Below are 15,849 nucleotides of genomic sequence, written 5' to 3' on the forward strand. Positions count from 1 at the left end.
AAACAACGTCTCTACAGGGGTGACGGCTATGCAAATTAACCTTAAGCTACTATTGCTCACTATTCATTTCCGAGGGGTTATACCTACTTGTTAGAAAATACACGAATCTACAATGCAAGCACTAGTATGTGATCAAAGAATAAGAATTCCATTTGTGCACTCTACTAGCAAGGCAACCATAACAGAGAGGTAAGCTGTGAGTCTAACCATTATAATAAATCACAAATTAACGCTGCGAGTGAGAGTTGGTAAGTAGGTTAAAAGCTGCATTCAGGCTTGTGCTGAAGTGGTAACACAGTTTGTTTTTATTGCAGATTTAAGCTTTGCTCATGTGTCTACATTAAAAATTTTTTTTACTATTTGGGGCTTAATTTAACTCCTGTTATAGCAAGTTATACCATGCAGATCTACGGCCTGTATGCAAGCATACGACCACGTCTGTCATTCACTGGAAAATGTATGCTCTTATTTTGTTACAGTGCATTCAGGATTATAACTATTTACAATATTATCTGTACAAAAAAACTCATTGCCCTTCCCTGGCTTCTTATAAACAAAGTGTACAGGTAGATACATCTTGCAGCAGCACAGAGGCTGATACCGGTATTGCTTCATTGTGAAACAAGACAACATCGATAATAAAAGACCTGCCGACACAGTCGCTCAGTGTTTTCAGGTCGTGCGTGGCTCCTTTTGTTATTTTAAAGTATCTCTTAGGAGAAAAAGTGATGTCCTCAGGTAAGCATGTCCCAAACAGACAGTCATATCAGCAGGTTTGTGTGTGTTGTGAATAGACTGTGATAGCTGCTCAGTATCTCAGCACCATGAGTGTCCATATGGAGGTGTCCAAAGGGACTGGGAACTTCAGATGGGAAGTCATTGAGAGCCTTTGTCAATCAACCAAGAAATGTCTCCAGTCCTAAAACACACACACATAAAATCCCATTACATACAAACAAAAACATGCCAACAAAATCACACGTTAGTTGATAAATTACAGCTCCTTGTGAGTGGCTGTTAATGCGTGAAGCAGAAAGGAGAAAAAGCAGATATTTTTCCATACTTGCCAAGTCGTGTTAACATCCTTCAGGTTTTTTGCAAGCATTATTAGAAACAGAAGACACAACAACAGTATGGTCACAAAAACAAGGAAAAAGTGGACACAGGATTCCAGCAACATCATTACGGTACGGTTCTGCTGCATTTAACAGATCCAGCAGTTCCTGATAATAGTCAAGAAACTGATTTGTAAACCCTCTCACAGAGGCTCCTTAACCAGTGTGTGTAATTTCATAGTATTAATTGTGATTAAAGCTTTGTGTTACCATCACAGTTTTTAATCCTATAGCTGCACAGTCATGAAAAAAAAAGTTTTCACAGGACTTTCTGAAATCCTGTGAAACTCCAAGCACACCCCATGATTCAGTAGTTTGTTGAACCACCTTTAGCAGCAGTAACTTGAAGTAATCATTGTCTGTGTGACTATCTGATTTTTTCATCACCCCTCCAAAACTGTGCAAATAGTTGTTATGATGTGTTTGTGCTTATGTGCATTGTTTGGTTTTCACCAAACATGCTGCTATGCTTTATAAACAAACATCCCCACTTTAATGTGCTGCCCTGTTCTTTATTGAGAGAAGTTGGGTTTTTCTAGCAGCCCTTTTAAACAAATTCTAGTTGTTTGGTCTTGTTCTAGTTTTACTTAATATTATATTACTGTTAATGTTTACTCATAATAGAGAGCATCACAAGCAATTAATTCTTTTTAGAATTTATATACAGTTAAAGGCATAATAGTAGTATAATATATATCAATAATATTATTGGTGGTTAAAGTGAAACATGGAAATTACAACTGCTTAAACTATTTAAATACTTCATAACTATGCTGGTTCTTTCTTAAAATGCAAATGTACTCAGTGTATTTGCTATACAGTCAATGAATATTTTGTTAGGTACACCTGTTCAACTGCTTGTTACACAAATGCCTAAACAGCCAATCACATCTCAACAACATAACGCATTTAGGCATGGAGACAAGATAACCTGTTTAAGTTCAAACTCTGCATCTGAACGAGGAATTAAGGTGAATTTGAGTGACTTTAAACGTGGCATGGTTGTTGGTACCAGATGGGCTGGTGTATTTCAGAAACTGCTGATCTGCTGGGATTTTCCCAAACAACCATCTCTAGAGTTTACACAAAAAACATCCAGAGGACAGAGGAAAATGACCAGACTGCTTCGAGTTGACAGAGAGGGAACAGTGACTCAAATAACCCCTTATTTCAACCAAGGTATGCAGTAGAGCATGAATGAATGCACAACACATTAAACCTTGGAGCAGATGGCCTACAGTAGCAGAAGACCACATACGGTGCCACTCCTGTCAGCTACAAACAGGAAATTGAGACTACAATTCATGCTCACCTGAGACACAATATTCACCAAAATTGAGCAATAGAAGAATGAAAGAACTTTGCCTGGTCTGATGAGTCTCAATTTCTGCTGTAACATTAAAATGGCAGGGCCAGAATTTGGCATAAAGAACATGGACACATGGATGCATCCTGCCTTGTATCAACGGTCCAGGCTGGTAGGGGTGCTGTAATGCTGTGGGGGATATTTTCTTGGCACACTTTGAGCTCCTTACTACCAACTGGGTACCACTGGGATGTGGTGGAACGAGAGATTCAACCTGGTGCCAGCAGGGTTTAACTAATTGTCAAAAGAGTGTATATAGTTAGTGGGGAAAATGTGTAATTCTTAAAATACAGTTTTAAAATATCAATAAATCATGTAAAATATCTAAATATATAATTGCTCTGTAGTGTGTTCAAATAAAACAATTTATTTGGCTCACAGAAAACTTCGTATGATTATAAACTCCATCTCTCACTGTGGTTTCTGTCAGATTGAAAACATTTGTCAGGTATTTCTTCAACATAAACCTTAGACACCAAAACTATTATTGTAACCACGACCAGATTCTGGTCCGGAAGGACACTTACTCTACATCTCGCTTCTTAATCGTCTTTCCGGATCCTAGGACCTCTGCCACTCGGGATACAATGGGATCATAGTTCATGCTGGCGACAGAAACCACCTCCTCACTCCTATAGATGGACCAGAGGAGGAAACAATGAGAAGGTACCTTCACAATAAAAGATAAATATTAGTTCACAATAGTTAAAGAACAACAACACACAAGCGTACTAAGATATCAGAAAAATTCTAGGAATCTTACCTTGTATAAAATGCTACAAAGCGCAGTTCATCCAGATCTCCTTGTATAATGACATCATCAAATCCGTCACCATAACCTCCACAAATAGAAACAAATAATCCGACTCAGGCCTAATTCTTGGTCACGGGCTTCATTTTTGTTCAGCTAGATGGCAGTGTAGTACCAATATTTCAGGGCACACGCATTTCCTCTCAGTCTCTGATCTTTTTTTCACAGTCAGTCTTCCTCTTAACACAAATTTTCAGGCTAAAGCAAACACTAAAGATGGTTGGAAGGCCCGCCTACCTGCATAGCGTATGGTCTTCCCAAACATGGCTGACCAGAAGTAAGGCACGGTTTTGACCTCAGTGGCTCTGCCCATCATGCTAAGAGCTGCTACCTTTCCTGTTAGTGCCAGTGGAAACCGCAAACATTGACATAGTTGAGTTATAAAAGCCTTAGTTATGGAGTATGAATGCAGTCAAGAACATGCTACAACAAACTCACCGTGGACATGAGCCATTTGCCAGTGAGGGATGTTCACCTTCTTGTTGTTGCGTGGTTGGAAAGGAAACATCACCACATCTCCTCCAGCAAAGACCCCATCAACATTTGTCTGCATATTCTGGAAGAAAGATGGAAGACTTTAACGAAATGGGAGTCAAAGAGTTTAAGTGAGGCTCCAGGCTCTGCACAGCACCTTGTTTACAGTAATGAAGCCCTTGGAGTCTAAGTGGATGCCGCTCTGTTTCAGGAACCCTGTTGCAGGAACGCTTCCTGCAGGAGAGCAGAGCAAGAGTGCAAAAACACACTTTTAATGTCACCAAAGTAATTTTTAGATAATTAATGACAGACAATAAGGACATATTCTGTATTATGTTTCATATCACCTGCTCCAATGACACACACATCTGCCCGCAGGACTTTTCCACTCTTCAGTACAACCTCTTTCAACTGTAACAGGGAAAAAACAGCTTGCAGTTATGTGCTAGTGTATCTATTGATATGCTAACAACTCTCACGCAAAATAAATGTTAATATAAAAACTGGTATTTTTATTCAGTTAGTTTTTTTTACTGAGAAATGGGATTATACATGTAAAGTCACGGCGTCTCTCAAAGTTATTTAGATCATTTCCCCCAAGAGATGGATGCAATCTTCAATATCCCAAGTTCAGTGGACACAATGTCTATCTCCTTATCTGAGTTTTGCCACGTTGTCAAACAAGAGACAATAGTGCGTCCGAGCATTGTGCTGTTTCTCTCACTTTCTGAATACCTGTCCATGATGGCCAACCATCTCTGACACCTCGTTCAGCATGTAGAATTTCACCCTGTTTGCCTCAAACAGCTGCGAAGACAAAACGGTTCTAGTGAATACTCGAAAACAGAGAGAGAAAAAGTTCACCGCTGAATTTTCATGTGTCTGCATGATCAATCGCCGCTAATGAGAAGATTTACACTCCCATTTGTGGCGCAGTATTGACCTGCGAAACATGATTTGCATTTTAACTAATAGTTTCCTCTCAGGGAGAATGCTGATGATAGAATTGTGGAAGTGCTTCATGTTCTGAAAAGCTTGATTTCCCAGGAGGGCGTCTCTACCTTCATTATGGCTTTCCCTACTTTCTCCCCGAGAGCTTTTTTAAAAGGGACCGACTCGATCCCGATGACAGAGACTGAGTGGGCCTTGTCAGTCAGAGCTGCAGCCACCTCCATACCTGCCGTCATAATGAATAAACAGCACTTAACATACACACTAGTTAATGCAGGATGACACAAAACAGTAATACATTAAGAGTTAACACCTTTGGAAATGAGTGGACAATTTTTTTATATGCAAAGCTGTACTGTGAAAAAAACATGAGCAATGAATAGTAGTTAATATATAAAGAAATATATAATGTCTGAATGAATTAATATATAAATAAAACAATAAATGAAAGAATATAATATAATGTTTAAAAACTGTACAGTGTATCAATATATTAGTTTTATCTGTTAAATAAAAGATAAAAATTTGAATATCTGATACTTTTCTTTTCTGAGAAAATCTTTTTTGCGAATTTAAATGTTATGAAAACAATATGTTTATAAATGTGTCTTTGTCTCACCCACAAATGACGTTCCCACAATCACTGCATTCTTGTTGTTGGCTAGCCACGCTATGCTGTTAGCATCCTCGGGCGTCCTGAGGTGAAACACATTCCTGACATCTTTGCCCTTGTAGTTCATTGGTTTTGGTCTTTCAAGCAGGAACAGGAGCACAATCGGGTGTCAGTTTACTCATTTACATTCTCAGCTCTTTGGCATCACGAGAAAAGAATATTTTTTGCTTACTTGCTTCCTGTAGCAATAAAGAGTTTCCTGTACTCCATCCTCAGGCCATCTTCAAATATCACAGATTGTGTTTTCACATCTATTGCCACCACCTAAAAAAACACAAAACAAAAACAATGAAGGTGTAAATTGAAGTTTTCCTTCAGTTTCTTTTTTTAAAAACAGTCCTAACAAAAAACAGATATATACATATCATTAAACATTAATGAATGATTAATTAAACATTTAAATATTAATCACCTCTTTCTCTTTGAGAAGTTCAATGTCATGATCTTGCAAGAAGTCCATGGAGCGCAGTCTCAGCTGCTCTGCCGTGCTCTCTAAGGACTGAGGGGTAGCAAGTTAGCACTGAGCAAAGCAAACAGTTGGAACAAAGTCTAGAAATGTCATTTAACCCTTTCATTCCCACGCTATTGCTCGAAACTGCAAAGTCACAATTAATCATATTCAGCCTGTTGTAAAAACACAACAGATCCTGCAGTCATTCTAGTCACAGAAGTAATAGGCAGTCTCTTTTTGACTTGGCAGCCTTTAAAAGTGTGTTCTTACACCAGATATGACTGAAAATCTTAGTCATATTTGGAATTATGAATTATTTATATATATTTTTTATGTACAAGCCATTTTCCTTTGCTTTGTTGGTTGTTCTGAAGTGTGTAGCTTTTCCTCAAAGAATTGTTTTAGCAGCGCTGACCACAGCAGCACCTCTGCGGTCTGTTATGTAACTTTGGTGGCTAAGTGAGGTCTATCTCATTGTATGTGTTCAGGGTCTGTGTACAAACCTTACTCAGTTTAGGCCTGTCATATGGAGGATGTTTGTCCATAGTGCACATGACAATGCGATCCGTGAAGCCCTCTTCCCTCAGTGTTTCTGCACACACCAAACCGGCTGGACCTGCCAGTAAGTTAACCAAAACAGATGCACATAACATTGCAAAGAAGAAACTCAAAGAAAGATGGAGTTATTTAGGGTCAGCTGTGAGACATAAAACAATAAAGAGGATATACACACACACACACACACACACACACTAACCTGAGCCAATAATGAGAACATGGCTGAATCCTGTGTTGGAGTTAATGACTGCTGAACATCGGGCCATGGGCTTTGACCTTTTCTGTGACTGAAGAGCCTGAAAATCATTAAAGAAAGATCCTAGGTCAATCAGGTGGTCAGCTGACTTTCCTGCATGAACTCTTCATCTTCTTCTTCGTGTTACCTGCTTGTTTGCCCGAATGATCACCTTGTCCTTTTCAACTCTGACCTGCAAACAGAATTATGTGATGTGTACACTTTTTGATGATCATTAAAAAGATGATTAGGCAGGAAATGTGTTAAGAGGTAGCACCAGTGTGGAAGGTCACCTGAAAGATGGGCAGGCTGTCCAGTCCAGGGAAGTCCTCAATGTCTCCTGTTGCAATGTTGAAACATGCACCATGCCAGGGACAACGCACATGTCCTTTGGACAGCACACCTGAAATAACAGCATATGGCCCATCCATACATTTTGTTTAGCAGTCTAAGCAGCGACATCCAGACATCTCATCCACTTCACACTCAACTGTCACTGCCTGATGAGGACAGAAGAATCACAATATCTGCAAGGACCAGAGATTTCATCCTGAGGCCACTAAATCAGAAACCCTCCATCACTAGTCTACACCTAGAAAATCCATAAAAGTCATGAACAGAATCACTGACAAAGAACAGTCCTGGTCTTTGAGTCCAGCTTTTACTGGTAACAGGTTTACTACTGGCAATGTGGACCAAGCTCTTGCTGTGGTTATACGGGGACTGAATGGCCCTTAGTTACTCCCTACCCTCAAAGCATTGCCCACAGGAAAAAACACATAGACTGGTTGAGCAAACAATCACGAAATCTATCATCATAGAGTGTCCTGGGGTTCATTATACTTACTGACATTCTCATGCTCAAACATTGTGTTTGTTATGGACAAACTGTGGTTAGCACATAAGTTTAGTAACACAGCACCACTCAGGTTCAGATCTGTCAGGCTGCCCCTCCCAGTCATACCCCTCCTGGTCACACTGTTGTTGCCAATATGAGTATTAAAGTCCTTCAGCAGAACACTTTTAAGCACCACGCCAAGTAACTTCAAAAAAGATCAGTACACTTGATTGTCATTCAGCACAAACGATGGTCAGAACCTATTCCCCCTTCTGAGGGTGCAGGGAAACAGCCTTCTCATCCACTGTGGAACACTATGTGCAGACATCGAACTCGCCCCGTCACTCCATAACTAAAAATATATATCTCACCTTTAACCAGAGGTGCTCCATAGTGTGGACACTTGTGGCCCATGGCTGTGAACTCCCCATGTTCTTTAATCAACAGAGCCCTGCCGCTTCCCAAATCAACCTCTCGCATTCTGTCAAGCACACAAAATAAAATGATAGTCAGATCCAGAGTAACTGGACAATGACACGCTTTCTGTAATTTTGCCTCTGTGCACCAACTCAAACAGCTAAGATGTGATTGATGATGTGATTGATGTGTAAACTTTACTTTGAAAGGATTTTACAACCTCAATTCCAAAAACATTGGGACACTGTATAAAATGTAAACATAGAAATAAAGCACAATAATGTGCAATTCGCATAAATTGATATTTTATGAGATTTTATTCACAGTAAAATATAGAAGGTGTGATGGGGGAAACAAAAGGCTGGAAAAGTAAGCGGTACTTAATAGATACAGCTGGAGGAACATTTTGTAGGTAACTAGGTTAACTGGTAACAGGTCAGTAACATGATTGAGTGTAAAAAGATCATCTTTTAGAGGCAGAGTGACATCTCTTTGGACTTCATATAGTCAGTCCTGGTGAACTATCACCACTATCATCAAGTTCTGGGAATCAAGTCCAGATCTTTCATCTGCTCAGTTTTTCATTAAATTACGTGGGAACTGGCCTCACCTAGTTATTAAACTGCTTGTCACTCAAGTGTCCAACCTATTTTTGAGCTTCTGAACATCAGACACTATGTATAATAGATGTCTTTAATTCCTAAACAGTTAATTCAGTACTTCTGTTAAAGTTTGAGCTAAAGCAGAAAGTCTGCACTTCAGCCAAATTTTGATTAATTGATTTAAAACTCATTGTTTCATGTACAAAACTACAACACTATCCCAGTGTGTATGGCTATAACTGCATGTGTTTGGTCATGGATGCTTCTAACAAACAATTTCTGCACTTTAAACAGGAGGCACTGTATTTGTGCTACATCTATGCAGGTCACCTAAAAACACTAAAAACAAAGAATTCATTCATTCTGGGTGACCTCCAAACGTCCTCACAATTTAGTTCTTAACTACCATTAACGCTGGGAAATGAAATTTCGCCTTATCTTAACGGAAAAGGAAACACAATCCTGATCTCACAATTTAAGACAGTCTTACTTAATTCAATACTTCCCAAGCTTTACTTTCCTTCAGTATTTTAACATATTTAAAATGTGCATCAACAGGTAAGTGAATAAAAAAAAGCTGCGTGATCACGTTCTTACTGTCCATTTTCCAGATCTTTAACGTGGCACACAGAGGCCTCCACATAGTCCCGGGGTTTGTGGTAGAGAGGGAGCAGGGTGGAGTCATCGTCAGAGCCGTGAGCCAGGGCCCCGTTAGGTCTGCATTCAGCAAAGGGGCTCGCTTTGCCATTAGGCGACAACCCGTCCACCTCTTTTTCTTTATCCAGGAGAGAGAGTTCCACTTTTACTTCAACTGCACAGCAGAGACATGGTCCAATCAGAAAATGTGCGAAAACGCACAGCTGAATAAATGCAGTTGATGCAGAATTATGGTGTGAAGGTTTAAAATGAAAATGATTTCAGGGGATATTGATGCTAACGATCACCAGTGGACTATCTTTATTATTCCATAAACCTGTTCTGTGCTATTTCATTTCTATCCTTCTCTAGAATTTATAGCAGCAATTTTCCTTACAGCCTAGAGAGATGTCTACAACCTTAGGACAAATTGACTCCGACATCCACAAAGCTCAAACAAATGAAAGCAGGAAGCATGTGCAACCCTGTCTTCTTTTTTTCTCTCCCTTCTAGTGCATACCTCTTATTCAGTTGTTTCTTTGGTGATGTGGTATAAAAATCCCCAAAATAGGGAGATAGTTTGACAATTTGCATTTAAATAAAAAAAAAAAATCATCAGTTCATTCTCAAAAATACGATTTAACCAGGTTGAAGAGGCTTTTTAAATGATGCTCGTTAAATAATGCGATATTCATGGGAGCGGTGGAGATTTAAGTGCAGCTTCAGCTCTCCCAAGATGACAGCAAAAAATACAGACTGCAGCAGCACGGAGCACATTAATCTATGTATTTTGGAGCCACTCCGTTTTCTCTGATGCGCTGCTGTTTGCTTTGTATTTGCGAACATTAAGAAGCGGTTGTGTAACTCCTTTTTCACTGCAGCAGGCTTTATCTGTTCGGCTGGAAAAATGTGCTGATCATCCGGTTCTTACACAGTAATCTGGCTGGAATTTTCTCCCGCTGAGCAAGTCTTAATTAAAATCAATGGAAAATCATAGTAGTGAGTGCATTTGCAGGAGAAAAGAAAGAGAAAGCTTTCCACGGCTGAAGAGAATCTCCAGAAGCAGCTGTAATATCTGAGGCTAAATAAGACGTCGTCACACTGATGCTTCATTTGATCAGACTAAGTAGTTATCAGGGTTATAACATACATAAATATATTTGATCTAATTCTTGTAAGTTGCCCAGCACAGACTTACATTTACTCAGTAGCAAGCATGGCATAGATAATTATGTAAAATGTTCAGATTTTATATTTATTTTTTGTATTTCTTCACATTTTTAGGCAAATGAAGATGGTACAGCAGTTTGTCTTTAAAGGCCTCCCACCATCATAGACTTTCTAATGGTGCAAATTTACTCCCACTTTTTACTCACTTCTATATAAATGTGAATAAATGATCCTCTACAGTATTTACTGTATATTTAGAGTGGGAGTCATCCTTATTTATAAATCATAGTATAAAGTATCCGAATAAGCTACTTTATAGGTTTCATGTTAATAATGTTCTTTTCCATCTCATGCTTTAACACGGCTGCCTGGGTAGAAGATGCTCTAAATCGCATTGTACATGTGTATAGTGACAATAATAATCTTTTCTATTCTTCTCATTCTATTAGAACTTGAAAGTGACTTCAGCCTTTGACCTGAGACATTTTTCCAGTGTAGAAAGTAAATCTTTGTTGTGCATTGAGTGTGCATTAGTAGCTGGAGGTTACACTGTTATCAACACTTATTACTGTTCAGCTGCCTGACAGTCATCATTTACATACAACTAGAGTCTCTGAACAGATGATGAAATCTTATTCAGTGCACCTGAATGTGAAGTCGAGTATGTTATTAGAGTACCTCTTAGCAATGCCAACACTGAGGTGATGCATAAACAGATCTCACACATACTGTACACATGTCAGTTTTAGATATTTGTGTCTCAGTATGTAGTCCTTAATAACCAAAGACAGTAGGGAGAGCATTTAAATTCCTCCCACACACACACACACACACACACACACACACACACACACACACACACACACACACACACACACACACACACACACACACACAAAATAAACTGCAAACAGAGGAGGCTGAGGGGAAGTGTATAACAGGATTTGGAAGCAACAGCTCTGAAAATGACAAACAAAGACACCAAACGGTCCCGATTTACATTGAAAAGCTTCATAATTTTAACCTTGTATAGAATAAAAATTAAAATAGTGTGCTTTTTGTATAATTATTGTGTTATATTTTCTTCACTATCCTTACAACTACTACAAGGACTACAGTATTTCTTTAAAAAACATTCTGCATTCATAATGCCATCAGTTTTAACAAGATTCCCAACATCACTGAGTGAAACAGCCCCAAACCACAACAGAGATTTCATCATGTTTTACAGATGGCTGTAGACACTCACTATTGCACCTCTCTCCTGCCCTGACGTACATATTAACAATTTGAATGAAAAATTTGGCTTTTTGACAGCCACGCTTCAATTGAGAGCATTGCTGATGAGGCTTTGGTGAACAACTGAAGGGTTAAATGCATCACTCAGGTCGTGCCCCAAGTCTTGTTCGATTTTTTCCTATTTCTTAAGGACGTTACTTTCACATACTATTCATGTGCTGCAGATAGTTTATAGGCAGGCTTCTTCTTCTGTCTGGCACTTGTCCAGTTTCTTCACATTTTTTAAGGACACACTGTGCACCATGCTGTGATATGGCATGTTTTTTTTTACTAAAAGCTTTTTGGGAATCACCTTGTTAGTGCAAAAATACAATTTTATATCCATCAGTCTTTGTTACCTTTGGCATTTTTCATATATTCAGCTAAAGAAATTGGAACAAATTTTGTGTTTTTGGACGGCAGTGACAAAGTGCCTATTTAAAATAGTTTTTTTTTCTAATGAACACTGGTTTATCATTGAGTTAGGTCCCTTGTTGAACAGTGTTAAACAAAAAGCATTATTTTGAAAATGGTAAGGTACAAGGACTGGAGTGAAATGAGAGAAAGCAGCCAATAAATCCAATACATTTTTGAAAGACCTACAGAAAACCCAGAAAACCATTTCTTAAGACCACTTTAAAAGAATTAAAAGCCTGGCTCCTTTGAAGCAAAATATAATGAAACGAAGGATGACTCAAGGCTTATAAAGATGTATATAAAGACAAAAAAAATATCCAAAAAAGTAAAGGACATCATACAGCAGTTGTGGATTTTACAAAATTTACTAATGCTTGAATTGGGCAAACAGGCTGTTTACCTGGTTTGGGTTTGGAGAAGCATCCTCCCATGGTGGGCCCAGGATTGAGGGACACCCAGGGAGAGGGAGGGAGAGGGGGAGAGGAGAGGAGGGGAGGTACAGTCAGATCGTGGAGCTGGGCTGCTTGTTTTGGAGGTAACGGTAATGCAGAGCTGGAGGTCTGAGAACCTGCAGGTCCAAGCTGGCCATCGCACACGTCAGCTCCTCCACATAATCTGAATGCACAGAGCGAGTGAAATTGTAAACAACACACACACCATCACACTGTGATGACTTGCTGTTAAAACTACAAGCGGTAGAAAATGTACTTGTGTTGTTTTTATCATTACCAAACTGATATTTGTCTTTATGTCTGTGTTACTAATGTGCAGCTGATGTCGCTCTGTGAAGGACGCAGAAGTCAGACCCTGAGGAGAGCCCAGCCACTGTTTAGCTTTGTCTATGTAACCTGTTAGTGCTTGTAAAAAGGAAGCAATTGTGTTAATTAGGAACATGTCCACACACACTGTTGCCTTTGTTCATGCATATTGCATGGGAAACTGTTAAATATTAACAGCACTCCGACACCTATTAGCTTTCTCGTCACACTGCGCTTTACAGGGAAGCAGGGGCCCCTTGAGTTTTAAAATCCCCCTTGTTTTGTTTCCACATTGCCCTCACACATTTCTGCCAGCTCTGGTATTTCACCCACACATACTGTAGCTAGTTACTCACTGGCTGCTATGAATCTCAGCATACACAGGATGGCAGGTGTATCACTCAACGTGGTGCAATCCATCACCAAATTATCCTATTGAGGTTCAACCAAAAGGACTGCTTGATATTCTGAGCACATCTTAATGTCCTTGAACTTTAGAAAAAAAAAACTTTGCAGTACTGAATGGAGCGCTGCTTAGAGAAAGTTCCTGAAGACAAATGAGAAATGGAAAGATCTCCTCTAATTGGACAGAAATCTGCAGCTAACAGTGTGTTGGTGTTGCATATGTAAACTGTATTTATTTGCTCTGGATGAAGGTAGATTTACTCAAGTACTTATGATACTTAGGATGGTCCTTAGGTTCTGAGGTTTGGATTCTTAGTTAATGCAATTGAGTTTAAGGGCTCTGTTTGAGTTTTATTGTTTTTCTAGTGATGAGATTGAGATTCAGTTTTGTAATCCTTGGTTTTGAGATTTTCACTTTTTTTTTTAGGATTTTTAGTTCCCTCTGGTTCCCCTGTCTTGTATCTGTGTTTGATATTTCATTGTTGTGTTATTTTCTATTTTCCTTTAAAGGTTAACCTTAGTTTAATGGTCTGTTTTTCCATTAGCCCCGCCCTAACTGTATTCAACTGTGCTGATTATGTTCAGTTGTGGCTCATCCCCACCAATCTCCTGTTGCCTCTCAGCCCTCTCTGTGTGTATGTGTAGACCCGCCTTCCCATTATTTAAAGCATCTGTTTATGTTCCTCTCTAATGCAGCTCAGTTTGTTCCCATATATTTTGGCTCTGTTTATTTTGGACATACTCACTGCGATAAAGTCTCTCTTTTATTTTCCTCCTTCTGGTCTCGTATGCTGGATTCAGGCTCTGTTTATACCACCAAACTTGACAACTTAAGTATATTTTTGAGCTACTAGTGCTGCACACAAAAATATTCATTTTATGCTCTGCTTTTCTTCATTTCCAGAAAAAGTTTAAATTAAAATATTTTTAAAAATAAATAAATGGATGTTAAGTGCTCTGTCCAAAATTGACTCATTTCAGGTGGGAGGCGCAGTAGTACAGTGGTTAACGCTGTCACCTCATAGAAAGAAGTTACTGGGTTTGAACCTCCTGGGCCCCTCTCTGTATGGTTTCCCTGGCCCTGTGAGTGCTCCAGGTTGTCCCCAAAACATACGTGTTGAGTTGACTGGTGACTCTAAACTGGCTAGAGATGTTGATGTAATGTGAGGTGTTATATCCAGAGTGTATCTTTCCTTTTGTCCTGTCAGCTCAGATAACCAGGCTGGATAAGCTGATGGATGATTTGACCTTTCAGATCTGCAATCTCTTACAAAGGGCAATTTGTAAAGACCTTTTGCCAGTGTTAGCTCTTAGTCTAAAGTTGCTTTCATAAGGCGCTATAGACTGAGCGTGAAGTTGCATCTGATAATGGAAATATCTTAGCAGGTTAATTGTACATTAAGCAGTTTTTAACCTGCCAGCTCTGTTTCTTTCAATGTAACAATAGCACAGGTATTGTCCAGTGAAATCACAGCATATTTCACTCCTGCCTGCTGTGTGCTCTAACTAGACAACACTCTTCCCTAAACCTTCTGAAGTGTTGCCAGTAGTGAGAACGCATGTGAGGTGTATCATCTCCTGCTGTGTGCCACATATGAAAAGGACAACTGCAGATTCTACAAACATTATTTGGAGTTCAAACACTTTATGAGTTGTAAGTGTTTCAACAAGAGACAGAATCCCCAATAAACTTTTTAAATGGTTTGCTAATCCAAAGACGTAAAACTATCCCAATACTTCACCAAAAGCCAAAGATGGCCTTTTTGTGAAATATTGGCTAGATCTCACTTCATTAATCATCTCAGGACTCTTCAAATGTATGTCATGGCCCTTTAAGTAAACCCTATATTGGAAATTGCTACTAAAATACACTTGTGCACATTTTTTTGCTAATCATTAAGTAGGGTCTATTTTTCCGTTTTTGTTTCAGGACTTTTACTTAAATAAGGATAATATTTTAATGTAGGAAAACTTGCCCCTTGCTTGTTGTCCCTTAAATAATTCATCACCACTGAAACTTTGATGAACAACAAATTGGATCACAAATAGCTACCATACTGGAGCTCCAGTAAACCCAAGATATTTTGTGCAAAACTAAAGTAGGTTAAGCAGATTTGGTCCTCACAACATATGACGCAGATCCCTCACTCTTTCTCACTGTTGGGCCTGTCCCCAAGCAGTGCTAATAATCCTGCCTGCAAACAAGCTGTCAGCTTCACTCACTTCCCTACAAATGCAAAACCTGTTACTGGAATGTCAGAGGGGAGAATTAGCAAAATGCCAACTCCTGGTTGGTGGAAAAGAGGCTGATCTATAACGTGAACGTGAGTGAAACAAATGCCAGCCCTTTGATGGACACACCCACTGAAATTACCACGCAAACTGTGATAGCATGTGTAACGTTAGCAGAAGAGGAACATGCTGCGATCTCCATATGTACTAAGAGAAGATCAGCTTTTCATTGCCTCATTCACTTCATAACACCTCGACTATTTTAAAACACCTGCTTTGGCAGGTATCCTGACAGGTTAGCCTGTAGTTAGAGTTCTCTGATCCTTGGCTGATAAAAGGCCTCATGCTGCTTAATATTTGACCACGCTTCTTTCTTTCCCTCACAGTCAGCTCTTCTGGTTTGTGAAATGCAAGATAAGCCTGAGGAGTCATCCTGCAATTGCGCAAACCTGCTGCTGAGCT

At 39.3% G+C, this 15,849-nt stretch overlaps 1 protein-coding gene across 1 annotated transcript; it reads right to left on the reverse strand.

The window, feature by feature from the left end:
- Positions 1-668: 668 nt before the first annotated feature.
- aifm3 (AIF family member 3) lies at positions 669-12,423 on the reverse strand. Its single transcript, XM_085368218.1, has 20 exons — positions 12,393-12,423; positions 9,089-9,302; positions 7,844-7,953; positions 6,928-7,037; positions 6,783-6,827; positions 6,599-6,695; positions 6,345-6,457; positions 5,803-5,889; positions 5,563-5,654; positions 5,337-5,467; positions 4,828-4,943; positions 4,502-4,573; positions 4,114-4,177; positions 3,924-4,000; positions 3,731-3,848; positions 3,530-3,628; positions 3,245-3,320; positions 3,009-3,113; positions 1,064-1,084; positions 669-919 (listed from the first exon to the last, which is right to left on the reverse strand). Exons 1-20 carry the CDS (start codon positions 12,421-12,423, stop codon positions 877-879), a joined length of 1,821 nt encoding a protein of 606 aa, XP_085224344.1. The 3' UTR covers positions 669-876.
- Positions 12,424-15,849: the final 3,426 nt, after the last annotated feature.

This window comes from Diplotaxodon limnothrissa, linkage group LG12 (assembly GCF_057381915.1).
Source record: "Diplotaxodon limnothrissa isolate DT_005_m linkage group LG12, D_limnothrissa_male_GT1.1, whole genome shotgun sequence".
Classification (NCBI taxonomy): domain Eukaryota; kingdom Metazoa; phylum Chordata; class Actinopteri; order Cichliformes; family Cichlidae; genus Diplotaxodon; species Diplotaxodon limnothrissa.